Below are 27416 nucleotides of genomic sequence, written 5' to 3'. Positions count from 1 at the left end.
AACATGCTCATGCATCAGAAATATCATCTTAAACTTTTATCTCTAAAATAAGCACATATAAATATGCTTGAATATATAAAACAGCCCCATTAAGACTGTGCAAAAATAGTGTACTACTTCAACTCCTGCAACGTAATAAATACCAAAACCTCAATATACACTTCATGGACCATAAGAGAACATTCACATGGCTTCTGTTAATAATATAACATTACATAAAAGCAGCAGACACAAGCCTTCAGGTTAAAGCCGAGTGTATGTCACTATGGATTTCCTAACAAATTAAATATGCAAAATGTAATTTATGTAGATATAAAAATAGCATTTACATTACATTTTTTTACACTTTGTCAACACTATAAACAGGTTTCTATACAATGTGCTGAATGCTACATAAGCCTGTGAGCATTTCATTGTAAGGCCACAGGTAAACCATAAGCCACAGGAGCTGCACCAATGATGTACTTTAGCTTGGGAGCCTGGCGAGACTCAGATAAGTATTTCAGAAGTGAAGAGGCAGGCCCTGCCCTCAACCATCCTTGCAGGAAAGCCACTGTGTAGCGGTCAATCTCTCGGTCTGTGACGTCCCACAAGTTCCCAACCACCAGGGGGCTGTGTTTAAAAAAAAAGTATGTTAAAACATACAACTGATTATGCAAGGATTATGTCTTTCACCAAAATATAACAATGGTCAAGATCTAAAACTTAATTTAAAAAGGGATTATAGTTTTATACTCCTTCTTCTGTTACCTAATGCAGTACAAAAATGTAAGTGGTTTATTCACCCAAAACCACAACATTTCAAACTCGCAATGAGTCCTTTTTCAAGCAGTGTCAAACACTGCTTGAAAAAAGGACTCATTGCGAGTTTGAAACGTTGCTGTTTTGGGCGAATAAACCACTTATTTTTTCACTACATTTTTGAGTGCCACAGTGATTCTTGTATATTATATATTTTAGCACCTATGGTCACAAGGGTGCACACTGATAGGCACCAGAACATTTTTTGATCATTAAGTGCTGCACTATCTATTATTTTTCTATATCTATATCTATATATATATATCTATATATATATATCTATATATATATATCTATATATATATATATCTATATATATATCTATATATATATATATCTATATATCTATATATATATATATATATCTATATATATATATATATATATATATATATATATATATATATATATATATATATATATATATATATATATATATATATATATTATATCTATCTATATCTATCTCTATTATATTATATATTTTATGATTGGTGGGTGTCTAACTTTGGAGAACCCTGTACTTAACTACACTCACCATCCAAGTAAGTGGAATGGTGCCCTTTGGAGCCAGGGCTTAGGTATTGTTGCAGCCCCTTTATTGTCAGGATCAGTAGAGATCCAATGCAGTCAGATCTCCAACAATTAAGACGTGATGGCAATAGTCCATTATGGTGGGGAAACCCCTTTAAGAACAGTAATAAAACTGTTTTAATCCTGATAAATTCCCTTATATATTCTATAATCACTGTTCAGATAAACAGCTGGTACACAAACTATAACATAAACCAGGACTGTGTACTACTAGGCTTATACAGCTACACCCATACCATTCAGAAATTGGTGGACAACAGACTTACCATCCAGCCATTAAGTATTTCAAGACTATGCCTGCTCCTTCCAGGTCACCTCGAACCGCCAAAGCAGCACTGCTACATCCAAACAGTAATGCTACGGCATTACAGTCTAATCGCTGTAGAGTCTGAGCATCCAAGAAGTGCGCACCGGCTCCATGCCCCACATATCTGTAGAGAACACACATGGAGTCAAGAGCTGGACTGGTCCTGTTACTATCACAAGTTATGCAGAACAAGCTAGGGCATATACTTATACTTACATATAGAGATCCTGTTTAGTCAGGGCAGACTGGAGCTCCTCAGACTTTGGAGCAGATCTGATCACTCCTTTCCATCCAGGTTCACTGCAAAACAAATCACAGCCCTAATGTACAGCAGCACTTTACATGGGGTTACGCACACAGTCCCATGGATAGTGCGCACACACTTTTTTGGCATCTAATAAATAGATCAAGCCATCAGACAAGGTCTCTATCAAATTTGACCAAAAGATTTTGCAACTTGATAAAGCCTTGTAAGAAACGTGATTTTAGCCATACCTGCATTTCACTAAATGAAAATCAAAAGATGTCAAAAGGGTTTTTTCAAGACAAAATTGATGTAGACTGATGGCGTACAACTGCTATTTATTGTGGTATCAGACATGAGTGAGTGACCCAAGTTGTATCTGATCCCCAACGGTGACTACACTGCTTTTTATATTGGTGATTTACATCAGAGTGTGGAAATAGCTTAAACTGTATCATCTCTCAAATTATATAAAGGGGTTATCCAGGCTTAGAAAAACATGGCCACTTTCTTCCATATACAGCATCTCTCCTGTCCTCAGTTTGGGTGTAGATTTTGCAGCTCAGTTCCATTTAAATGAATGGAGCTAAATTGTAATACCACATACAACCTGAGGACAGGGGTGGTGCTGTTTAACAAGTAGCTGTGCCTTTTCTAACCCAGTAAAACCCTTTTAAACCATTTCCTAATAAAAGGACTCTGTATGAGGACCCTTTGTAACAGCCTGAACTGTGTGCTGGAAATGAGGATTTGACAGGAGACGAAAAAGCCTTCTGGCTATAATAAGCAGTTTGGTAATAAACATGTTGCAGTAAATTGGTGACTGGGGATGGAACAGCAGCCAAAAACTTACTTTTTGAACCAATTCCTGAAACGCTCCTCTGTGCCAGGTAGGTTGGAATGAGGATTGAGGACATAAAAGGTTTTCTTAGGATCAACCCCATGAACAAGGGTGCTGTGAGGCTGGTGCTGCAGGAAGAACAAAGACATCTTAAACAAGAAGCAAAGGCACCCAACCAAAACCCACCATCCCTCATCAAAAGACCACAATGCCAACTTCTGTTTTATGGGAGCCACAAATATGTTCTAGCACTAAAATGAAGTGTGGCTGAAGACAGACATGACAGGCTGAAGACATTGTGTTCTGCCAACGTGTGTGACACCAGGACGCACTGCCAGTTTTCCATACTTTCACATTTAGTCAGTCTAAGAAATAAAGACGGCAATGTACCTTTTTTAGCAGACCATAGTGGAGCAGAAAATGCAGGGATGGAAGGCGAGTCACTGATCTGGTCAGCAGGCAAGGCATACTTTCCCAAGGCAACTTCTGAAGGTGCTGTTAGATGGTTATACAAATGTCAGCACAGCCACAGCAATGAAATATCACATTTAAAGCTTTGTAGGCATGAAACAGGTTTTCTTGAGTCAAAGGACACATATAATACAATAAATCCAAAGCTAGTGTGATTGCTGGCATGACACAGACCCCTATAAACCATGCATTATTCTCAGGAGATTATTTAGTTCAGTATATAAAGTATTACTGTCACTTTTAAATCTTTTGACATTTCATGCAGACATGCCAGACATTCTGATTGGTTGGGACACTAAAGACCATCAGTGATCTCTAGAAAAGCGCTACACTACACCTCCTCAGCAGTTGCTTTCACTGGCGGCAGAACATCTATGGATCTATGGAGCCTTTCTCCTGTAAAGAGGCTGACTGAGCACCAGATTAAAAGCATACCGCTGAACTAAGCTCCTGACCATTGAAAACTCTTGACATGTTTCCATTTAATAAATGAGAACACATCAAACAGTATGCAATCAACTCCTAGGCTTCCTCTAGTGGTGGCTACAGATATGCCGATACCTATTTAACTACATAGGAGCTATAAATCTGAAAATGTGAATATAGGAATTAATCAGAACATGATTTTGGACTTATACACATGATATTCAAAGGGAAACAAGCTTCGTAATCAAATTTAGAGGAAAAATAGCAACTGTAGTGTGGACTAGACAGAAACCTTGGCCCCCTTGGCACTTCTAGCAACTAAATAGCTAGAAAGGATAATAGGGGAAGTGTGTGTGTGTGTGTGTTACGACTACTTCCAAATTCACATTCAAAAGAGTTCATCTCAGTTAAAATGCATGACCTTAGCATTAAAATATCACTGCTCACCTTATCCAATATGAGAACTAGATGCCCTTCGGTGTGTTCTGTTTTCAACTTCAAGTTATCAATCGTTTTCTGAAGAAGCTCCTCAGCCTGTTCTGTCTTTGAGGTACAAAATCCCTGGACCAAAGAATGGATGTGCTGAGGGGTTAAATGGTGGCAGCCTCCTAAAATTGCCTGCACACAAAAAACATGACTGTCAATAGCTCGCAAATCATTTTAATTAAAACACCTTTTATGTAAGGCTTAAAGTGGACCTGTCAGGAGGGAATGGGTGGATGACTAGAAAGGGCATCTCATTAGGATTTCAGACATTCCTTTATTATCTCCATAGTCCTTTCCATTTCAAAGATAAGCTTTTATATTAATATGTAAATTATGCTTAAAGAAGTCCGGGATCAGACATTTTTGGTTCCCGGTCCTCCGGCTGCTTCCTGGTCTGAAAGGGGTCTCGCCTTGGCTGCTGACTAGCTGAGCAGGGCTGACATGTCACAACCCGGGTCCCCGCTCAGACCAGGAAGTGGCTGGGGGACCGGAAACCGGAGCAGGGGACAGCTGACCCGTAGGCTGGAGTCGGGGAGGTAGGTGACAAAAAAACAAACAAACATGGACTTCCCCTTTAAGTGTTTTCAACACGGCTATAATCCAGGCCATTTCCAGTTATTCACATTTTCTGTATGCATTTGCACCCCCTATCCCATTTGACTGAGATAGAGGAAACTGGCTGGACTTACCTGGGCTTATTTACATATTAACAAAAAAGCTTATATCTCAGGGAAAGAGATAAATCAGAAATCCTGATGAGAAGCCTTATCTAGCTGGGCCAATTCACACCCCTCTTCTGATGCAGACAAAGATTGAATAATGATTGTGCTACTTCATTTTAACAACCAATCTTTCTGCACATGAATCCCTCCCATTCAACAAAAACTTCTGACAGGTCACAAATACAATGACAGGTATCCTTTACCTTCTTCAATCTCCCTTACTTCAGAAACCTGAATATAACTTCCTACAGATACGTCATAAGTTTTGTCAAAGGTCCCCCAATGGTTAGACAGAGCAGCAGGATAGCCGCTAGGCTGAGCACTTCCCCTTCACCTCTGTAACTAGAAGTCACCTTTAGAAGTGCTGTTTCTGTTCTCCTCCAGCCACACAATGATAGCGCCTTAGAGAGTCCTATAGCTTCTTCCTCTAATGCAGACATGGAACAAGGTGGAGACAGGAGACTCTTCCAGCATCCTAGCACTTGTTCATCTAATGACTGTATTAACGCCTACATGTAAAAGACAGAGCGAATGTCAGAACATAGCTTCTACATACATGATGTATGCAAACTACAGCACATGGATTTCAGATCAAAACAGTCATATTACAAAGAGACAATGTATTAAAACCAACAAAGCACTTTTTACAAACTGTTGGTTTCATCAATTCTAAACAAATGCAGAGTTATGCTATATATATATACACATATACACACACACACCTTGGTTTAAAAGCATTGCTTTGGTGTAAGAGTTCCCTGTACTGGGTTGAAGGGGGAGTGGGGGAGGGGCATTGTCTGCATAGCAGGGTCTACAGCTCTGTACTCTGACCCAGGAAGTCTCCCTCAACTTCCAAACTATAGCAGATACACTTCAGGCTGGGGCTAACATCAGGGGACAGGACTGTGAGGTAAACTCTTCATAGCTGTAATCCCTCTCTCCCCGGACAGAGAGCTGCATGTATGTGCCCACATCTGTACTGCTCAATTCCTTCACGCTCCCTGCAATCTCTGTCCACCCTTGTGTTTCCTATCCTCTCCACTACTGTACAGTAACTTATATCATCACATATTCTGCTGTTTCAGAATGTTTCACATGTTATTCAGAATAATAAATCATTATTTTTGGGGTGTGGAACCAATTGTCTGCATTTCTATGAATTCTTATGGGAAAATTTGCTTTGGTTTAAGAGTGGATACACATATATACATACACACACACACACATACATACATACATACATACATACATACATACATACATACATACAAATATATTTATTATATATAGCAATAAAGTCGGAAGCGGATTTTTTTCATGTTGCAGAATTCAGGCTACAATATGCAGCTAAATGTGTACGTACCTTCATCCGGCTGTCCAGGGTGGTGCGTCCTTCCCACCATTTCTTTTTATCAGTCAGATTGTTGACAGTTTTCTGCTCTTTTTGAATGTCATCAAACTCTTGTAATGCGGAGCTTAGAGACATCTATTGACAGAATAGGAGTGGATTATTTATACATTGAGGTAGATACTTTTCTGACTTATGTCATTGAACTGACTTGTCTAAATCTCTAAAACACACTCTACAACCCTTATTGACCAAGTGGGGGCTACATGGTTCTAGCTGCAGCTCCTTTTTGCATACTAGTACTGTGGCCATAAGGTTCATAAGTCAGGCCAGAGGTATCGTAATTGGACTCTAGCGTCTGCTCTCTCACCAGCTGTAAGAATGATAGGGACACAGTGACTGTGTTACTGCAGAATCTACTACAACAAACTTTAGATTAAACAGAATGCACATCCAATAGACGAGTTTTAACATTAGAATCTCAGACAGCCTAAAGTTCCTCTTAGATGCATAGACAGTTGCTCAATAATAGTGTTGATGAACGACATACAACTTGGAGCTTGTTGAAGGGATAATTGGCACTAGGCAATTATTGGGGACTTGCTGTACATAGCTGGCTGATCACTGGTCCTTTCACAGGGGCAATAATTGGGAATGAATGCTGTAATAAACATTTGTCTTTGCAAAAAAAAGCCAAAGTATAGGGAAAAAAGTAGAGTGTGACTAACCTTTAGATTTGCTGTAGGTATCTGTACTGTAACAGGAACATTTCCCCGTTCCAGTCTACAAAGTAGTAGTGTATCTCCAGGGTTCCTGGTCTGGGAGTCGGCTAGAGTCAGTATGCACACTGCTGTGTCTGTAAAATACCAAAGCTTAGTCTATGGATATATCACAACTTTCAGAACACGAGTCAGGGTCACCAAGAAACATACTTGCTGGAATCTGCTGGATCCACTCCTTGAATGAATGTGCTTGTAGGGACTGTTTTGGAAATTGAAAGAGACTCTCAAGCTGGGAGAGATATTGAACCCTGGAGTCCTTGTGATCATCCAGAGAAAGACACTGTAACTTGTCAGTCAAGTCACCTACACCTTCCTTCTTCAGTTTCCTAAACGATAAAGAACATGTCTATGAATACCCTTGGTGGACACTTATCTTGCAATGTTCCACAAATTTAGAACAGCATTACTGCTTTGTTCTAGAAATAGCACCACTCTTGTCTATAGGCAGTGAGTGGTATTGCTTCTCAGTTCTATTACTGTGAATGAGACTGCGCCACACACACCCTGAACAAGAGGCAAAAAGTCATCAAACATAAAAAAGGCTTTCCCATCACAGCAAGCAATGCCATATTACTATAATATGCCACCACCTTCTGACTATTGGGGCCCAACTCCTGGGGCTGATGTAGTACTGGTTTAACATCGCAGTCACTTCAGCTTTTTTTTTTTGCTGAAGGGGCTGCTCTGTAGATATGTACCAAGCCACTGGCCAGAAGTGCCCCTTTGCAGGGAAAACCCCAGGATTGACAAGAGCGCCCACTAAGCACAATATGATGGCACATCCTAGCATTATGGCATAATTTTCTCTGATAGGAAATCCCTTTACATATGAATGAAACCACTGTATTTAAAGCGTAACTGTCATTTTTCTGAAATCAATATCTATAGTACAAGCAATTTTAAGAAACTCTGTAATAGGTTTTATTTACTGAAAGAGTTTCCTTCTGGACTAAAAAAGCGGTTTTCCTTGCTCCCCCGACTTCAGAAGAAGCAGGATTTCTGTGTCCGTTATGCTCTATGGAGAGGGGAGGGGCTGAGAGGAGTGAGTGAGCACGGAGCAGTCCTGCACAGCACAACACCCTGCAATCTTCCCTCAGCAAGTTCCTAGATAAGCACTGACCTTTCTGACCGCTGAATCCAGCGTTTTAGGTGCCAGTCTACAAACCGCTGAACTTCATGTCTCCTCTTCCTGCTTCCTCATCTCCCTTCGGCCCCTCCCCCCTCCATAAGGATATAATGGACACAGCAGAACAGTCTTTACTGGCTTCTCTGTAATGAAGACGGCTTTGCCTGATAATGCACAGATAAGAAGTGTGTGTGGGGGTTGGGAGGCTGGGAGATTGCTTTTTGAGTACAGAAAGAGGCTTATTTGCCTAAAAAAACTATTATAGAGTTTCCTAAAATTGCTTATACTACTGATTTCTGGGAAAGAAAAAAAAAAAAAATTATGACAGTTACGCTTTAAGGTCTAAAACATGGGCAAATAATCAGAGTGTAATGGTTTTTGTATGAAACAAAAAAAAATTTTTGCCCAAAGGAAGGGACTTTTGACAAGCCTTCCCTCTAACCAATGGTACATTTAATCCATGAACTAAAACATATCTTACCTTAGCTTACGATGGATGTCACTGAGTAACTGATGCCTCAAAGTGACAGAAACAGATTCACTAACTAGAAATGCAGTCATATATGGGTCTTGTCCTCCAGAGCATAAAGCAAGAAGCCGGCATAGTCTGGAATATAAGGCACTAGGAGGAAAATGGGCTACAGACTCCAATGCCTCATAGAGAAGAGAAGAGACTGAGTTCAGATCAGAGATACCTGAAGAAAGAAAGAAGAAAGCACTCAAGAAAAAGCTATTCACAAGCAAAAAAAAACACATGCACACCACACAGTAAACAATGCATTTGGCAGTGATAAAAGGATTATATTTAAAGGAGAAGTGCGGGCTCAGACTTTTTTTTTTCTTCTTCAAAAGGACGGGGAGAGCCGGCCACTGACTGGGCCTGACATGTCACATCCAGGGTCCCCAATCAGTTAGTAGTAAAGCATAGTAGTATTCAGTCTGGAATCAGCACGGGTCACATGCAATTCACTCCAAGATTCTCTTCTGAGGTTTACTTACTGAATGTATCTGGTAAAGAGGAAGAAAGTCCAGAGAAGCTAAAAATATTAGTATCAGCTTCACGCGGTCTTGATCCTGATGTCCAGCTCTGCAAATCTCCTCCAATATCTCTTCTGAGAATTTCACACTCTGCCACCTTCTCTTTTCTGGAGGATTTTTGGCCTTTGCGACCTAGATTAAATTGGGACGAGTTGTATATTTAATTATGTAATTTAATAATAATAATAAATAATAATTTTATTTGTATAGCGCACACAGATTCCACAGCACTATACATAGTATTGCCAATTATTGCTCCCTGTCCCCATTAGGGCTCACAATCTAAATTCACCTATCTGTATGTTTTGGGTGTGGGAGGAAACCGGAGTAACCGGAGGAAACCCACGCAAACACAGAGAGAACATACAAACTCTTTGCAGATGTTGTCCGTGGTGGGATTTGAACCCAGGACCCCAGCGCTGCAAGGCTACAGTGCTAACCACTGAGGATTGTATTAAAAGGCAAGCATGCATAAAGGAGGAGGCATTTATGAAGACAAGCCCTTATCTCTTATTCATGTATGGCTGCCATCTTTCAGTGTGAATAACCATATGTACAATGGCCAGGGCCTTGTTGCATACATTTCCTCCACTAATGTGAGATCTTGCTGCCAATACAGGAGTAGCTGAAGACCAATAACTGTCTAAACATATTGTTTGGGCTTTTCATGTCCAATATTTAAGCTTTTTTAACTTTAAATAAAAAGACTATGGGGCCTAACTGGACATTTAGTTACTAACCAATAAATTACCTCTTGATGGTTTGGGCTCCTCTGTATCAGAAGCCCGCAGTTCATCAATACTAAGATCTAACAGCTCAGGCTCTTCCTCTATAGATCGCAAAATTTCCACAGGCGCAATATCTATCTTCCCTTGTGGGCGCCGCCTTTGCATGTTAGGAGAGCTGCTCTCTTTTGGGGCCTTCTTTGTGTTTCCTCTTCCTTTTCTGGCTCGGCCCTTTGTGATCAAGTCATCTTCATCAGACTCTGAAGCAGCCGGCGCTGAACAGCTCTTACTGCCTGTTCTTCCTCGGGTTCCAGGCTTTGCACGCTCTGCTGGCTTTTTACTATTCCAAGTTGGGTCATTGTCAGTGTCATCTGGCATTTCCAGATCACTATCACTAAAATCAACCTAAAAATGATGTAAGAGAATTTCTTGAGAGGGGGTTAACATTAATCCTTAATACCTCATACACAGACAGTGTCATACTGCTTAGAACTAAAGCAGTCTGAGGGACATTTACACTCACCTTGATGACGGCTCTAGTCTTGCGTCTCCTTGGCGCCCTTGGTTCCAATTCTGGCTGGGGAAAGTCTTCATTATACACTGTGACAGAGCTCTTTTTGGTAACAGTTGATACCACTGGCTTGGTTTGATAGGTCAGACGATCCTTTCGCAGAGGTGTTTCTGTCTTTGTAAGCACAGATGAAAGGGCAGAATCAGATTCCTCCTCGCAAAGTATATCAAGATCTGCCGACATCCTATGAGATCCTTTCCTTTTATTCATAAGGTCATTGTTGATGTTGCTCTTGAGACTTGCAACTTTTTTCTCTTCTTGCTGTGGTTTCCAACCCCACACTTGCATAAAGAGATCTGCAATGCATCCGCCATGTTTTGTTGCCAGCTTGTAAATGGAGTCCAATGCTTTCACTAGTAAAAGACTCGCCATCCAGTGCTTGGGGAAAGTAGCAGAACGAGAAGAAATAAAGTGTAAACCATCTTCTAGCTTTCCCTCAGGGAAATTAGGAGGAGGACTCATAGACAATATATCCTGATACACCCGAGCAGTGAGCTCATCAGCAATTCCCAGACCTCCGCCCTTTGTACAGAGGAAATCATCCAAAATTTTAGAGAATCGGGCAGTTATGGACTGACAGCGCTTTAGAGCTGATCGTAATAAAGCTCGGCTTTGGGGGTCATTCTCTGCCTGAGCAATCTGCCACCTTGTACACAGCAGAGCGAGAACCAGATCAGAGCATAAGGGGCATGCGCACTCCATTGTATGTGACACAAACTGAGGAGGGCTCTTCACACAAGAGCGTGCATCTGTAGGCGATTCTGGAGGTTTTGTTAAGGCTCTGGTTTCCACAAACTGGAAATGAACGCCCTTCAGGAAGTCATCCGTTGGTGGGCTAGGTGTAAACTCAGGGGTCTTTGCTTTTTTTGTTGACTGCTTCCCTTTAGATGGTTTTATCTTTACTTCTTTGTGTTGAGATTTTGCAGAGAAATCTAACAAGAGAAAAACTGGATTTCAGATTAAGTTGCAAACACATAACCTGCCTAATACTGGGCAACCATGTTACAGAAGAGTGTATATAAAAACACCATTTTACACTGGTAAAAGCTAACTTACCTGTGCAAGACTCCATAAGGAAGACCACATATTGTAAATCATCCTCACATTGTTGAGCCTCAGCACGTAAAGTCTCTAATTCTGCTTTCCTCACCAGGAAGTCTGCACAGCTGACAAGAGAAACATTTAATGAATTAAAAGGTGAACTTATGAATACCAGAAGATTTAGAAGTGTGCCTGTCGCTTTAAAAGACTGTTAGATTATCTCTTTACATTGGTGACGGGAAGGGATAGTGCTCTTACTGTTGTTAAACTTGCTGTATCCATGTTTTGAGCCATAGGCTGCATCCATGTTTTCCAGGACTCACTAGGGCTGCATTCAACTTCTGCAGCCACGCTCTGGTTTGCATGAACCTGAGCATGCTCATCTCTAGTGTACAGCTATTTCTCATTCCCTCCATTTCAGGGAATGGGACCACATATGGGCTATTTGCCAGTAGTACTCAAACAGGGACTTCCTTTCCCTTACTTGTCCTCAATATTTACAAGGTATTAATAATTTGACCACTGATTGACTGCTGTCTTCCTATACAAAGTATAGACTAAAGCTGACAATCAGTGACAGGTGGGAGCAGAGCTGTGCTTGGAGTCCTAGATATTATAAGAACAGCTGCATTACATGATGTCAGTGACACATGGCAAGCTTCCACCTCACTAGTTTATGCTACCCTCAGAAACAGCAGCATAAACCTAGTGAAAAGGATTCTAACCATTAAATAGGTAAGTATGCACTGTTGACACATAGTTTGCGGTTGTACAACCGTATATGGGGGTGGCTACTTACTGACGCATGCTATGAAGACTTTTAGCTAATCTAAGTCCCTCCAAGCAAAAAGACTTTGCCTCTGAAACACTGCCAAGACGACTTAGTGTACTGATAAGATCCTGGGAGCAAGTCAGCAGATCAGCAAGTACCTGCCACTTCTGGAGGAGGTTCTCTCCTAACGAGAAAAGCAAAAAAAAAAGTTAGTTTAATTTCACTTATGAAAATGGGACTAATGTACTACATTGCTTACCCACCCCCATTACAAAAATAACATTCATCATACCATTGTCCACAAAGCGTGTATCAGATGTGGCCTTCGGAGTGGACAGAACATCGTTTCCGAGTAAAAGAAGAACAATGCTCCTAAGTAACTTGTGGGCTTCTGTAAGGGCAGTTTCTGGGTTATGCCATCCTGTAAATACAGGATCCAAAGATTAGGATTTTAAATAACCAAGTAATTTCCTACAAAGTCACACCACAATTTGTTATCACATAGTGAACTTTCCAAGTGATATAAACCAATACCTACAATATATTAAATACGCAATTCAGCTGTTAATGACATTACCATGGGAAAGGAGCTGCTTGTAGAGATTCGGAGGCAGGACTGTGGGCGGAAGCCTAAGAAACATTGAAAGCTCCTGCAAAATTTGAACTTTTAGTAGGTACCAAGCTTTGGAAGACTTTTGCAGCGATGGATGTTGGAGAAGATTCACAAGGATCTGTACTCCTTTCTCAACCTACAATGAAGCAAGGAACATCGTTGTTTCTTTGAGCATGGCTCAGTTTTAGGAAAATACATAAAGTCAATGAGATGAGACTATTACTGGATGTACCAGATTAGTATGGTGGCTGGTAATTACTGACATAGTACCTGGTTTGTAACTCGGCACAGATGACTCTGCAGCAGCTGACAGCAACAGTCAGTCAGCACGTAGAGCTCAGAAGAAGAGTCAGCATACAACAGAGCTGCTTTTGCCTCCTGAAGGGTGACCTGAGAAAATATAAAGATTGGGGTGCGATATCTGCCTGAGGCATTTATAACAGATAGAGCTGCATGTACAGCTCTGTGACCCTAAGGAGAGACAAGAAAGTACCCCCTCTAGCTATGGTAGTTCACTGCAGCAGACAGTGATTGGCTAAGCAGACACTTCCGGAAGAGAGCAATAAACATGGTTTCTAAACTTTTTTCAGTAAAGGGGTATATGTAGACAAGGCTCACTGTTGCTCAAACAGTGATGCTTAAAAGGAGAACTCTGGGCTGGGGGGGATCTTTGGCAGAGAGCTGGGGAGGTGGAGGATGAAAGTAGTAACATGCTCTCACCTCCCCTCCTCCAGCGCTGGTGCCGGTATCCTGCAGCTCTGGTCCCACCCGCTTCTGGGTCTGTGGGGACCTGGGATGAGACGTGGTTAGGCCCAGTCAGCGGCCACTGACTGGCTGAGCGTGCCCAACACGTCACGTCCCCATTCAAGCGCCTGGAACTGGGGGACCAGGGCTGAAGGATACCGGCACCAGTGCTGGAGCGGGGGAGGTGAGAGCATGTTTCTTCTTTCATCCTTCCCCCTCTCCAGCACTGTGCCAAAAATCACCCCAGCCCAGAGTTCTCCTTTAATTATAGGCAATCTATAAATAACATTAATGTAACATTTTGATCAGATAACAACAACCTTCCTCACACCACCGAAATGCAAGAAGAACACAGCAACACAGTAGCGAGCATATGGGCAACCAACAGTTGCTCTGACCGGCTGATGATGCTAACAGAGCGACTGTGTGCCAAGTTCTACATATTGAAGAGTCCTAGTTTGGCACCATTTTCCCTAGGAGTGCTATCAAATAAATTGTCAGTATAGGAGAATAAATTTCTTTACGGACACCATTACAGAATAGGTTCCCAGTAGAATATCACCATTTATTCAAGCCAAAAACTCACTTCTTAACCAGTACTACAAGATATTTTAAAAGGGTCAGGTGGGTCCTCCTACAGTCTTCTGTTACACTTTTACACCCAAGATGGAGGAAAGACTTACCTTCGCATACTCAGGACTTTCCAGATAAAACAAAAGTTTGGTTAAATGACACAGGGCACCAGCCACCCGGATGTTATCACCAAGAGAAGCGCATAGATGTCTCACAAGCTGAAAGCTCTGTATGGCCTGCAAAGGCTGAGGAGCAGAACAAATGGGGTTATCAGTCTACTAATATGCAGTGGCCAAGGAGATGGAGTGGTCAGGTATTTCACACCTGTCAATTTATATGATTAATAGAGATGAGCGAACCTGGAGCATGCTCGAGTCCATCCGAACCTGAACATTCGGCATTTGATTAGCGGTGGCTGCTGAACTTGAATAAAGTCCTAAGGCTATGTGGAAAACATGGATATAGTCATTGGCTGTATCCATGTTTTCCAGACAACCTTAGAGTTTTATCCAAGTTCAGCAGCCCCCGCTAATCAAATGCCAAACGTTCGGGTTTGGATCGACTCGAACCCGGTTCGCTCATCTCTAATGATTAACTTTCTACAACCAGTGTGTTGATTGTGGAGTGAGACCCTGCTCTATGGATAACATTACACAATATCAGAAATATTAATAGAAAATCATGATTTCCTGTGATATTACAGGACACAATCAGCTTTTTGTATCTTCAGAAGAGATGGCTATAAAGCTTACTTGGGGTAAATATAAGTAGCAGCTATAAAAAATAAAAAAAATAAAAAAAAGTTTCACCTTTCCCATAAGTCGAAAGAGAGATCCCAGTAGATGCAGTGAGAACACAGTCTGTTCACTACATTTAAGGGATGGAACTTCAGAGCCTGAAAAAAGATTTTTCCACAGTTCCAGTGCTTTATCCAGTCCTTTCATGGGTCCTAAAAAGAAGAAAAAAATAGTGATAGTATAACACTGTGTCTATCAAAGAAGTAAAGATATTTAAAGTCTGATGAAACCAGCCAAGTTATTTCTTACCTGCTTCCCCAGCCAGCGTGAAACAGATGCCATCCCTGGCAGACTGGTCATCGTGAAGTTTGTCTTCGTAGTTGAGGTCATTGGGTTCGTATTCTATACCAGCCCACTGGCGCTGAGTGTCCAACTTTTCTTTTCTTTGTTGCTCCTCCAAACCCTATACATTGATCACCATTAATAAAAGTTCATTGAAGAAACCAATGTAAAGTGGTGAAAGTAAAATCAATGGTGATTAATACTATCACACCTTGGCCTGCAAACGTGAAGTGCACAGCGATGTATATTGTACAGGAGCAGGAAGTCCAGCAATAGACAGGAGTCCTCTGATCCTGCACTTACACTCCATGGTGCACTACAGGGCTCATCAACATGCTGCAGAATTTTTGTACATGAAAATTTGTATCATGAAAACCACATGTATGTAAATTTTGTAGTGGAAAGAGAACAGATCTGCAAAATATACAATGGAAATAAATCTACCAAGAAATGTGCAAGTAATATAACACAAATGCTACGCTAGGACTTAAGTCACTTACTTCACGCATATTAGCTTCAAGGGTGCAGATATACTGCCACAGCAGTGCCTGGGCTTTTATATCCAGCAAACAGTCCTGGTTTTCTGAAGCTTCTGAAGCAGAATCAAGTAGTCTGAGGCAATCCTGCACGGCATCTAAAGCAGTACTGGGGAGAGGAAAACAAGATAGATAAAATATATTATCCATCATTATACCATTGTCTCATATAAAGCTGGCACAGAGTTGGCAAGATACATTCACACTGAGCGGGCAGAAAAGTTTTGGCTGTTGCCAGCAGCTCCGGCACCATAGAGTGAAAATTATGGCTTACAATGTCATATGTGATATTACTTAAACTAACCACAGTACCATTCAGTCTGTCCAGAGTAGTCATGGTAGCACAGAACCTGAGCTAGATCAAGGAGGAAGGCTGGACGGTGATGGGCGAGAGTGCTGTCTTCAGCACAAAGTTCAAGGAGGTCACAGATTGTATTGTAGCGCTCCTGTCCAGTGTCCCCATGGACAGATTTATATCCTTTTAACTCTTCTGATAGGAGAGAAACCATCAGTTCAGGATTCATAGGATTACTGGCAAATCCATCCTTCAGAGTACTGTGAATTAGAAAAAAATATAAGTGGTTTTATAAAACTGTGTGTGTGGACCACAGGTTAAAATTATACAGCGATTCATTATGACAAATGTGGACCAACCTGCTAAACACATTAGCTTGCTCTAAGTTATGGCTGCTGTAGTTTGCACAGGTTCTATTGCTGTTATTAACAAAACATTTTACAACTAATATTTTTCTTGACAATGTAAAACTGTTAAAGGGTACCCGTCACTATGGTGCTATACCCTGACCGACATGGTATGGGACATATTCACAGCAACACAATCTTCTGGCGTCAGCTGGAACTGCACGCTGATCGGGGTATAGCATCATAGTGACAGGGACCCTTTAAAGAAAGTGTAATGTGTCTAAACTTCATAATAGCTTGGTATATGCCATGTGTTCTACATTCTGGTCCAATGTGTGTCCGATTCCTCATATAGATTGCCTAATAAACTGTTGCATCATTGCACTCACTGCAGACGCAGATCTTCATCTCCATTCCTTGCTCCATCAATTTTAAGCCTGACCCACTGTGCAACCGGCTCAGTCATCTGCTGACAGATTTGAGAGCGCAAAGCCCGTAACCACAGAGTCACAGCTGCAAGACCAAGAGCAGTGTGCCCAGCCTTCTTGCAACTCTCCACATGCAGCTTAAAGCAACGGTGCACCTGTGGAGACAGAGAAATTAACATTTTAACAGGACATTCATTCAAGCTTAAAGCGTAACGGTCATTTTTTTTTTTATTGCACAAATCAGTAGTATAAGCGATTTTAAGAAACTCTGTAATAGCTTTCATCAGCCAAAAAAGCCTCTTTCTGTACTCAAGAAGCAATTTCCCAGCCTCCCCCCCTGACTTCTTATCTGTGCATTATCAGGCAAACACGTCTTCATTACAGAGAAGCCAGTGAAGACTGGCTCTGCTCTCTCCATTGTAAGCCTATGAAGGGGGGAGGGGCGGGGGGAGATGAGGGAGCAGGAAGAGGTGAAATGAAGGTCAGCTGTTTGTAGACTCTCTGGGCACCTAAACCGCTAAATTCAGGTGTCAGAAAGGTCAGTGCTTATCTATGAACTTACTGAGAGAAGATTGCAGGGTGTTGTGCTGTGCAGAAAACCTCCATGCTCAGTCACTCCTAACAGCCCCTCCCCTCTCCATAGCCACATAATGGAGACAGAAATCCTGCTACTTCTGCAGTGAGGGGGGAGGCTGGGAGATTGCTTTTTCAGTACAGAAGGAAACTCTTTTAGTACATAAAACCGATTACAGAGTTTCTTAAAGTCGCTTGAACTGTTGATATTTAATGTTTTTAAAAAAAATGGCCCTGAAATGACAGTTACGCTTTAAAGTGTCACTGTCGTTTCAGAAAACCATGTCATGTGATGAGTCAGGCTCCTAATCTAAGTCTATGGGGCCCAACTCTGTCACTGACAGAGCGTGGAGTAGACCATGCTACAGTACTGTCCTCTCTGCCCTTGATCTCACGATCGGTGCAAGTCTGAACACTCAGACCCGAACAAATCAAAACTTTTGACATGTCATAAGTTTTTTTTTAAATCGACAATGGCATTTAATTAAATTTAAAAAAAATGCATAATTAATTCCTGTGTTTAAAATGACTAGCTCAAAGTGATCTGATTACATACTGCCTAAACAAGTCATAAGGGCGGTTCTCAGCATCTTCAGCCTGCCCTGATGGCATTAAATGATAGATCTCTAACTATAACCTATTATTCAAGGCTGTTGGGACAGGAGAAGCTGCCAGGGACTTCTCTGATGACTTAGGGTTCAGGCAGCATGAAAATGATGACAACTTGCCTTTCAAACTAAATGTTTCAGTGTCCAGAATAGATACGGCCAATACACTTGTTATGGCGTCCCCTGGTGCTCTACAGATACCCTCTCACACCAGCTACGTAATGTATTCAGCGGCAGTGCTAAAAAGCTGCTCCTAGTGCAGATTCTTTCTGGTTGGCCTTTGCTATAGCAGCAATCACTGTGCCTCACATTTACAAAGGATAGATGAGACGGAGTATGAGTAACCATTGGCACCGAACACATAATAAGGATGTTCTGAGAGGGAACAGTAGGTTGGCTGTAACAAGTATGCGGGTAATGTCTAGGAACAAATAGAGTAAAAACAGTATTTAACCCCAGTAAACATCTACTGCTTAGTGCGGTTGCAGAGAAGACTGGGAGGATGGAGATAGAAAAGGAACCCAAACTTTCTGCAGTCATTTCAATATAAAAACAGTGCAAATAGGTTTATCATACTGTGTAATATACATGTATAGATGTGCTTGTGTTCTTCAGCCTTATTTTGTATTTGAGGTCTCTGCTTAAGGTAGCAGAAAGTGTTTATATAATGTTAAGAAAATTGATGTATACTTTTAACTGTACATCTCATGTGTATACCCTTTTCTTGTATACTGATTGTTTACTACTGTTTTCTTTATTCAAAAAAATAAAAAAAAAACATTGAATCAGTATTAGAGGTCTGGCCCTTTAAATCAGTGTTTCTCTATTCCAGTCCTCACAGGTCTCACCAACAGGTCATGTTTTGAGGATTTCCTTAGTATTTCACAGGTGATATAATTATATTTAGTGCATCAGGTATTCTCACAGGTGTTCTTTCTATGGGATAGCCTCAAAACATGACCTGTTGGTGAGGCCTAAGGAATGGAATTGAGAAGCACTGCTTTAAACTGTTGGATGAAAGTTTACCCTTTCCACAGCCAGCTCGGGTTCACCTCCGGGCCCTGCAGCCGCAAGTCTTTCACAAAGCGGAAACACCAGATCGGAGGCTTCCTTGTATTTCTTCTGGCTATAGAACCAATAAGCCATGTTATGTACACATGAAGCTGTGGAGGGAGAGGGATACAAACATTGATTTACCAATAAAAAATAATTAGTAGCAGGTCAAATAGTAAAATGTACAGTTTCTGATAAAGGGATCAGGTCACAAATAGCTTTCATTAAGGAAAAAAAATCATTGAATTATTTGGAGAGAAAAGTTACAGACCCCACCATCAACGGAGCGAGAACACAGAAGTGGACATGAACTCCATTTAAAGAGTCAATATTAAAGAAGTCAAATCAATAGAGAATTTCTTGGCTCTGAACCTTCACCTAAAAAGAGGCACTTAAAATGATAAAATGGCCTAATCTACACAGCCTCTATTTTGTATCAAGATAAAAGATATGGAAAAATGAGAAAGGTGGCAATATACCTGCTATATTCAAGAATTCAGTGGAATCCTGAGCAGAAAGGCCCTGTATGGAGATCAGCATTCTGGACACTGTGGCTTTGCAGGCTCCCAGCAGTAACTGCAATTCATCCACTCTTATATCCTACAAAGAAAGACAGACTGCATTTACAGAATATCTTATCTTGTGTATATGTGCAGCTTATAGGTGTTGTCCAAGGAAAATATTTTATATATGGCTTGGGGTGGTTTAAAAATAAAAAGCAGCTATACTCCTTTACCCCTATCTTCCACAGCTCCAGTCACTGCTTCTCTTATGTCATGCACACAAGAACTCCAATCACTTACAGAAGCAGGACAACAAAGTCACCAGCGATTGGCTGAGCAGGACAATTCATCACAAGAACCAGGAAGAAGCGGCAAAAAGCAGAGACTGCCTAGGATCAGGATAGGCAAAACTCCCCCCCCCCCCCCATTCCTCCCAACCATACATAACATTTTTAATACAGCATGTGCTCCTGCTTGTAACTTTATTAGCCAGAATAAAGTCCCCGTTCTGGTTGACTTAAGCCATCCTTGCGTTATACGGATGTCATTCAAAACTACATTTCCCCTGCAACCATTGCTAGAGAAATGTCTGGTCTGGTCACTCTTTCGCTCAGCAAAATCATCTGCTGATGGTGACCGAAAGTGCTCAGCTGGTCGCCACATTTTGAGATGTTGTCTCCAATCTGTCAACTCCTTTAGATGAATTAAAAAGGGCCTTAATATGGGTTACATTTTGCAACTGTATTACAGACACAAGAATTGGGCCTTGTAGTTTTCCCGAACCAAATTTATACCCCCATAGTATTCTATGATGACCTAAATTTGTTTCAGAAGATCTGTCAGGATCTTGGACATCTTTTTGGCCACATGCTAATAATCTTGTTGTGGATATCTGTTAGATATGCAGAATAGAGGAAGCCTACACGGATCACACAGCTGTCCTGCCACTACACCATAAACTTACACTCCAAACTGCGCCGCCCTGTCTGCTCCTATAACTGCAGTGATCCAGAGAAAGAACAACTTTTCAACGTTATGCATACAAATCCCATGCAGAACTTGCTGTTATTACAACAATAAATCCCTCTGTGTTACATGGCATGGCTCACAACAGCTTATACCATAGTAAAATCCTCTGCACAGAAGCCGCATCCAGTATTAATCTTCTAGTACCTTGTAGTTTTGGAGAAATGAGCAGACAACATTTGTGAACTGCTGGAGGCCAGAAAACTGCTGTTGTTTTAAGGATCGGAGTTGGCGAGACCCATCTTTTGGAACCTGAGGAACATATATAATACACAGTGTATAAAATACAGACAATATATAGTGCTACCAAGAAAGCAAATAAAGTCCATCAAGATGAATATTGCATTTTAATGGCAACCAGGAATCTATTAAGGCATTTTTATGCCATTTTATAGAATGGGCCCTCTTTTGGGATCTGTTTGGATCCCAGAGGTCTGATTTCACCATTTAACCGGCCATTCTCACCTGGAATAGTTGTGCCCTATCCACACTAACCATGAAATCCTCACTGTATGAAAAATTGCATGTGGCACATGTGCTACAGCTTCATTCATTCTCTATGGACCCTTCACAGAAATCTATATGCAGCTTCTGGCTCTCTTCTGCAGCACCAAAGCTCAGTTTAGGGGTGGGGGCATGCTGACCCTGCATTATACTTTCCTGCTGCTTGCAGGAGATGGGCTGTGTTGCCAGAGCTGGTAAAGGGAGTGAGGCTCAGTAATAACATATTGCATGCTGGGACATTATCATACACCTACCATAATTAGGGGTTATCTGATATTTTATTGACTATGTTGCAGTGATCAGTTATATAGCTCTGTATAAGCATTTTTATATAGGTTATCCTTTTCTCTGTATTGCTCTGTATTGTATTCATCTGTATTTCTCAGATGCTGTATTCTCATATGCCAGTCTTTTTATATACTTTGCTGGGGACACAAGTAAAATAAATGATATTCACCTACCCCAGTTCCATCGCTTTCCACTCCCAACTTTATTGCTGCTTCCAAAACTAGACTCCTTAGCAAGACCTTTCCATTTAGCCAATCACTGTGGTGTTCCTCCTCAGTCAGTGACTAGCTAAGAAGACTCGTCTTGGAGGCAGCAACAAGCTGTCACCAGCAGGGTACCAGAAGTCACTAGAACTAAAGCTTCAGGGAAGAACCAGGGAAGGTAAGCATTTATTTTTATTCACAAAAAAAAAAAAAATAAATAAATCAGGACACTAGAAGACCCCTTTGAGATTTCAAAAAGTAAGAAACAGATGTAGTAAAGTAAGGCTGGGTTCACACTACGTTTTTGCAATCCATTTTTCCAAAAAACGGATGCATTTGTCTGTATCTGTTTTTATCCACTGACTTTCATTATAGTAAAAAAAAAAAAAAAAAGGGTTGAAAACACTTTAACGTACACCGTTTTTTTTTAACCTGGGGAAGACTAAGGTCTGCATAGAGGTAGACTCAAAACAAAAGAAGATACTGTATAAATTTGTGAATAACATTGTGTATAGAATCAGCATAAGCATATTAATACACTCACCATAATAAAAGTACATACCATAAAAACTTGTTTCTCCAAAAGTTTGAAATGCGCTTCAAGAAACCTGGCCAGACTAAGAATGACATCTGCTCCCTTCTTAACAGAATCTAAAGCCTGCTTGAGTCGGCCATCCAAACATGACACTGTGAACTGACAGCAGTCACTTAGGGCCTGGCACTGACAACCATCGCCATGGGATAAGACCCCATCAATAGCGTCTGCCATTTCCACCAAACGCTTTCCAATCTCAAATGACTTCTTCCCCTCGTGAATTTCTATGGCAAAGTTTAAAAGAGCAAGTGCTGATTGGCAGCAAGCATCTGACTCATTCAGACTAGTAACTGCTTCCTGGAGGACTTCTTTGGCCTGATGGACACAACTACTTTTACAAAGCACACGAGTCCTCTCTAGTGTCAAATCCACCAGTGCGTGAGCCCAAAGATGGGTTAATTTCTCACGTTTCTGTAAAGGTTTCATCAACAGATCTTCAAGGCATTCACTGAGGAAACAGGCATCACTTTGGCTGCAGGCTTTTCCCTTGGCCTCAAAGGCTAACACTGTATATTTAGCATGCCGGGATACTGTAATGGGAGAGTCCCCATGTAAAGCAGACATTTCCACCAGCATGAGGAATCGCAGCGCATGTAATCTAAGCAAAAGCGTCTCCCTGTTAAAAGGGCTGGCACTCTGCTTCTGTTCGTGATCCCCTGCCACCTTCCACAGGCACTGAAAGCTGCTTTTACAAACCGCTGCAAAGTCACCACCATTTTGTTGCTCTGAAGGGCAATGGCTGAGGAAGGAATAGAGGAGGTCTGAGAGCTGACTGCAGATCTGATCTGAAGCTTCATGTGCACAGACATTTTTCAGAAGGTGAAATAATATCTTCTCCAAATAGAAAGGCGTTCTCAGGGGGCTTGACACACAAAAGCCTCGACTGGCCAGCTCTGCCAAGGGCACCAAGCTTTGTAGATGCTGTCCATTGCAGGTGGACTCAGCGGCCCAGTGGATACAGGCACGCAGCAGACGATCGTAGACAAAACGCTGGTCTGATAACTGGTCTGGACGTGATGGCTCGCAGGGAACATCTGTCATACATGACTGAAAGACAAGACATGCAGTATCAGTATTACCATCCATATACACAGAACAGGAGCCAATACAGAAGAGTACAAGTAAATAGGGTTTATAAAAGTAATGGGGGAGATTTATCAAACATGGTGTAAAGAGAAACTGGCTCAGTTGCCCCTAGCAACCAATCAGATTCCACCTTTCATTTTCCAAAGAGTCTGTGAGGAATGAAAGGTGGAATCTGATTGGTTGCTAGGGGCAACTGAGCCTGTTTCACTTTACACCATGTTTGATAAATCTCCCCCAATATGTGTAAAATTCATTTGTATTCTACTAAACTAGAAACATCTATTCTATATTCTATTCTACTAAACAGAACCATCAGAATAGCAATCACCACTGACTGTGTAGAGGCTGCCAAACACAGAGATCACGTCGGGCATCACTTAACATCCACCCTCCTGTGTACAGTATATAGGAATTTACAGTACACGGGGGAAGGGACCCTGCTTTGTATATCGCTGTCTGGCAGCACTTGATCAGAGCAGGGGAGCCAGAACTACAGGGCGTAGACAGCCCTGAAGTTCCCATCACAAACATTGGTGGCAGCAGAGGTGATCATGTTGCCTCTTAAGGTCCTATTCCAAGGAACGATTATTGTCCGCTACGGAAGATAATCGTCCCGTGGAATAGAGTGCAACGATCAGCCGACATCGTTCATGTCGGCTGATTGTTGCAGTCGCTTGTTTTTCAACATGTTGAAAAACAAGCAACTGATACAGCAACGATCTGCTGCAGTCGCTCCGTTAAATAGGAGCATTGGCAGCAGACGCTGCTGTATCCTATGGGCTGCCCGGACGATCAGCGATCATCCGGGCAGCCCCCCACAGCTACCCGCCGCCCCTCCCGTGGGAACGGGGAACGAGAAGCAAACGAGCGCTGAGAGCGCTCGTTTGGTCCTCTAGACTTACGAAAGTATTTAAAAAAAAAAAAAAAAAAAATATACAGAAAAAATGTCACTTTTCAAAAATCAATGTATAAAGTATAAATAGCTCAAGCAAAACTGTGCTAGGTTTTATTAAGCAAAAGTTTCCTTCTGTACTCAAAAAGCTGTTTTCCTACCTCCCCCCTCACTTCTGTGGATTTCTGTGTCCATTACGGTCCATGGAAGGGGGAGGGGCCACGGGGGGGGGGGGGGGTGAGTGAGCACGGACAGGAGAACTGTCGGCCCTGCACAAAACCTCATCCTACAATCTTCTCACCAAGATGCCAGATAAGCATTGACCTTTCTGACCTGTGAATCATAGCGTTTTATGTGCCCAGTCTACAAACAGCAGGACAGCTGCTTGTCTGCTCTTCCTGCTCACTCTTGGCCCCTCCCCCTCCATAGTTTATGATAGAACTCAGCAAAACAGTCTTCATTTTGCTCCTCTGTAATTTAGGCGGTTTTGTTTGATAATGAGCAGATAGAAGTGAGGGGGAGGCTGAAAAACACTTTAAAGTGTCACTGTCATTATAACTTTCAAACTCCAATCAGCAATTTACATTTTTTTTTTTTTTTTTTTTTATCATGACTGTATCATACTTGTATCCAGGTCCAGTCTCTTGAAAGAAGGTTTTTAGTCTAGCGCTGGTTGGAAGAGTTTTTTTTTTTTTTTTTTTAAAGCCAGCTGAGCGCAGGAAAACCTGGCCAGTACAGTGTCACAGCTCAATGTGTCAATCATCAATTGATGCCTTTTCTGTGAGCGCTCTGATGACCTGTGTTTATGTTTAGTCCTTTTTTTCCCCAACTAGCACAAGACTAAAAAGCTTTGTGATAAATAAAAAATAATAAGAATGGATGCAAACTTGCTTTTTATCACGTCTACTGTTGATTTCGATTTTGAAAGTTATAACAGTGACACTTTAAAGTGAATGTACCATCAGGCCCAGGCTGAAGCACTGGAGGCATGCCACCCGCAGTGGGAGGAATCCCCTGCCCCTCTATGATATGGCTTCATTGATTCTAATGGAGCCACATCATAGAGGGGAGGGGGGATCATCACACTGGGGGTGGGCCAGCCCGCCTCCAGTGCTTCAGCCCGGGCCTGATGGTACATTCACTTTAATGAAAGGGTGTACAAGCACATAAGCTACTGCTATACACACTTGGGGGGAAATTGACCTTCATTACCATGACTGTGGGGGTACTAGCAATCAGACTCCCACTGGGCAAGTAGTTATCCATGGTTAGGGGTTTAACACTTTCAGTACTAGTAACAGTCAGGACTTGTGAACCTTTACCTGCAGTTCTGTTTGCAGTCTCAGCACCCCCTCCAGTGAGGAGGTCAGCTTTATAAAGTCGGCTGCTTTAAAGGCCTTCATCTATCCCCTGAGTAGGTATCTGTAGAGGAAAGAAACAAAGCAGGTTTAAGAAAGTGCCAGGAAACACAGGAAGGGAATGGTGGGGATGTGACTACTGGGATCCCAGGAACGGAGGAAAACTGACCCCTAAATGAACATTGCAGCAATCTACAAGGCCGGCGCTCTATTCATCCTCTATGAGGTCTCCCAACATGTATGTGCGTCCTCATACATTGTGTAAAGGAGCAGGGTAGTTGCCCATAGCAACCAGTTGGTTTCATTTCTAAAAAGAAAAACAAAAGCTGGAATCTGAGAGGTTGCTATGGGCAACTGCCCCTTTGCAAAAAAAAAAAAAAAAAAAAAAAGGGGGGAGGGGGTTAGATACTTGAAGAGACTCCTGTTCTCATGGTTTTCTGTCGTTTACATGTCAGATACCAGAAAGGTATGATGGCCCATATGAGCAGAACACTACGCTGTGCCCTATAGTGACAGGCAGAGCTCCATGTCTGTGTATGACAAGCCATGTCTCCTGGCCCTAGCACAGCACACAACAGTGTGTGTATATATATATATATATATATATATATATATATATATACACACACACACACCGCTATGTGCCGGCTGCACTGACAGTTATACACACAGATCACACATTGCAGAGCTACCATAACCGCATCGCGACTACACTACATCCAGACACACGCAGCGGCAGACTACAGCCATACCGGTCTCCGGTCACCAAGTCCGCTCTCCCCGCGGGACTCTCTCCGGTATTGATTTCCGTCGCCGGATCCCGCCTGCAGTATTTTCAAATCTAGCTCCACAGCCAACCAGCGCGTCTCTTGGGCAGCGCGTCATCACGTGCGACCCGCCCGGTGCACCCCGGGAGTTGTAGTCTGAGCACCCAGCGCCCCGCTGTGAGTCGTTGTACTACGCTCTGCTGTGAGAGGGTGACATGGCCCTGACTCGTTCACTATACTGTGCGTTTGTGTTTCGGTAAATGTGCATTGACTTGATGGAATGAGCTCGGGCTTGCTGGTGCCCGGTTTAGTTTTTACAGTCGAAGGTGCTGATTATAAGTATGCTTTCACACAATGCTTTTTTTATTTTTTACGAAAGGGGGGGGGGGGGGGGGGGGGGGGGGGGGGTGACAAATGGCAACCAAGAAGAAAAAAAACACGAAGAGATTTATCAAACATGGTGTAAAGTGAAACTGGCCCAGTTGCCCCAAGCAACCAATCAGATCCCACCTTTCATTTTCCAAAGAGTCTGTGAGGAATGAAAGGTGGAATCTGATTGGTTGCTAGGGGCAACTGAGCTAGTTTCACTTTACACCATGCTTGATAAATCTCCCCCTACTAACTGTTTCCATTTATTTGCTGGAAGCCACCAGTAAAATAAAAATGGCAGTACCTACATTGTTTTTATTGTTCCTGATGTAGATTTCCAGAAAGCAGCATGCTATAGCTATGGAGTTTTTATCTAGTTGTGGTGTTTTCCTCCCAGAGTCTTGTATAGGTCGACAAAAAAACACATAGGAAGAAACATTTGTAAGGCTTCGCTCCTGAGGAATATATGTGGCTGAAACCCTAATGTGTTTACCTAATGTACCGCATGAGGGAACACGGCCTAAGGCCACGTTCACACAACATATTTTTTCAATAAATAATGGCCATTGTTGCAGTTTGCAACACCATATGCTATTTATTAAAAAAGGCCTAATGACATTGTGATCTATGGAATCTAGGGCCGGAGTGTATACACACTCTCCAGGATTCCTTGTGGCTGCA

The 27416-nt window shown here is 42.0% G+C and overlaps 1 protein-coding gene across 1 annotated transcript; it reads right to left on the bottom strand.

Annotated features, from left to right (window-relative positions):
• On the bottom strand, positions 1-26639 carry ESPL1 (extra spindle pole bodies like 1, separase). Its single transcript, XM_069970203.1, has 31 exons — positions 26352-26639; positions 25564-25663; positions 22231-23310; positions 20821-20925; positions 19624-19744; positions 19118-19254; positions 16872-17065; positions 16153-16395; positions 15805-15949; positions 15272-15425; positions 15035-15174; positions 14336-14470; positions 13179-13298; positions 12873-13044; positions 12588-12716; positions 12323-12479; positions 11539-11648; positions 10435-11414; positions 9938-10316; positions 9148-9318; positions 8630-8843; positions 7173-7348; positions 6969-7096; positions 6256-6378; positions 5246-5401; positions 4132-4302; positions 3178-3282; positions 2800-2915; positions 1919-2002; positions 1662-1826; positions 1-612 (listed from the first exon to the last, which is right to left on the bottom strand). The coding sequence occupies exons 2-31, from the start codon at positions 25642-25644 to the stop codon at positions 411-413; spliced, it is 6393 nt and encodes a 2130-aa protein (XP_069826304.1). The 5' UTR covers positions 25645-25663; positions 26352-26639; the 3' UTR covers positions 1-410.
• Between the last annotated feature and the right edge of the window lie 777 nt (positions 26640-27416).

This window comes from Dendropsophus ebraccatus, chromosome 5 (assembly GCF_027789765.1).
Source record: "Dendropsophus ebraccatus isolate aDenEbr1 chromosome 5, aDenEbr1.pat, whole genome shotgun sequence".
NCBI lineage: Eukaryota > Metazoa > Chordata > Amphibia > Anura > Hylidae > Dendropsophus > Dendropsophus ebraccatus.
Note: the sequence above shows the minus strand (reverse complement) of the source record. Positions and strands in the feature narration are given on the sequence as shown.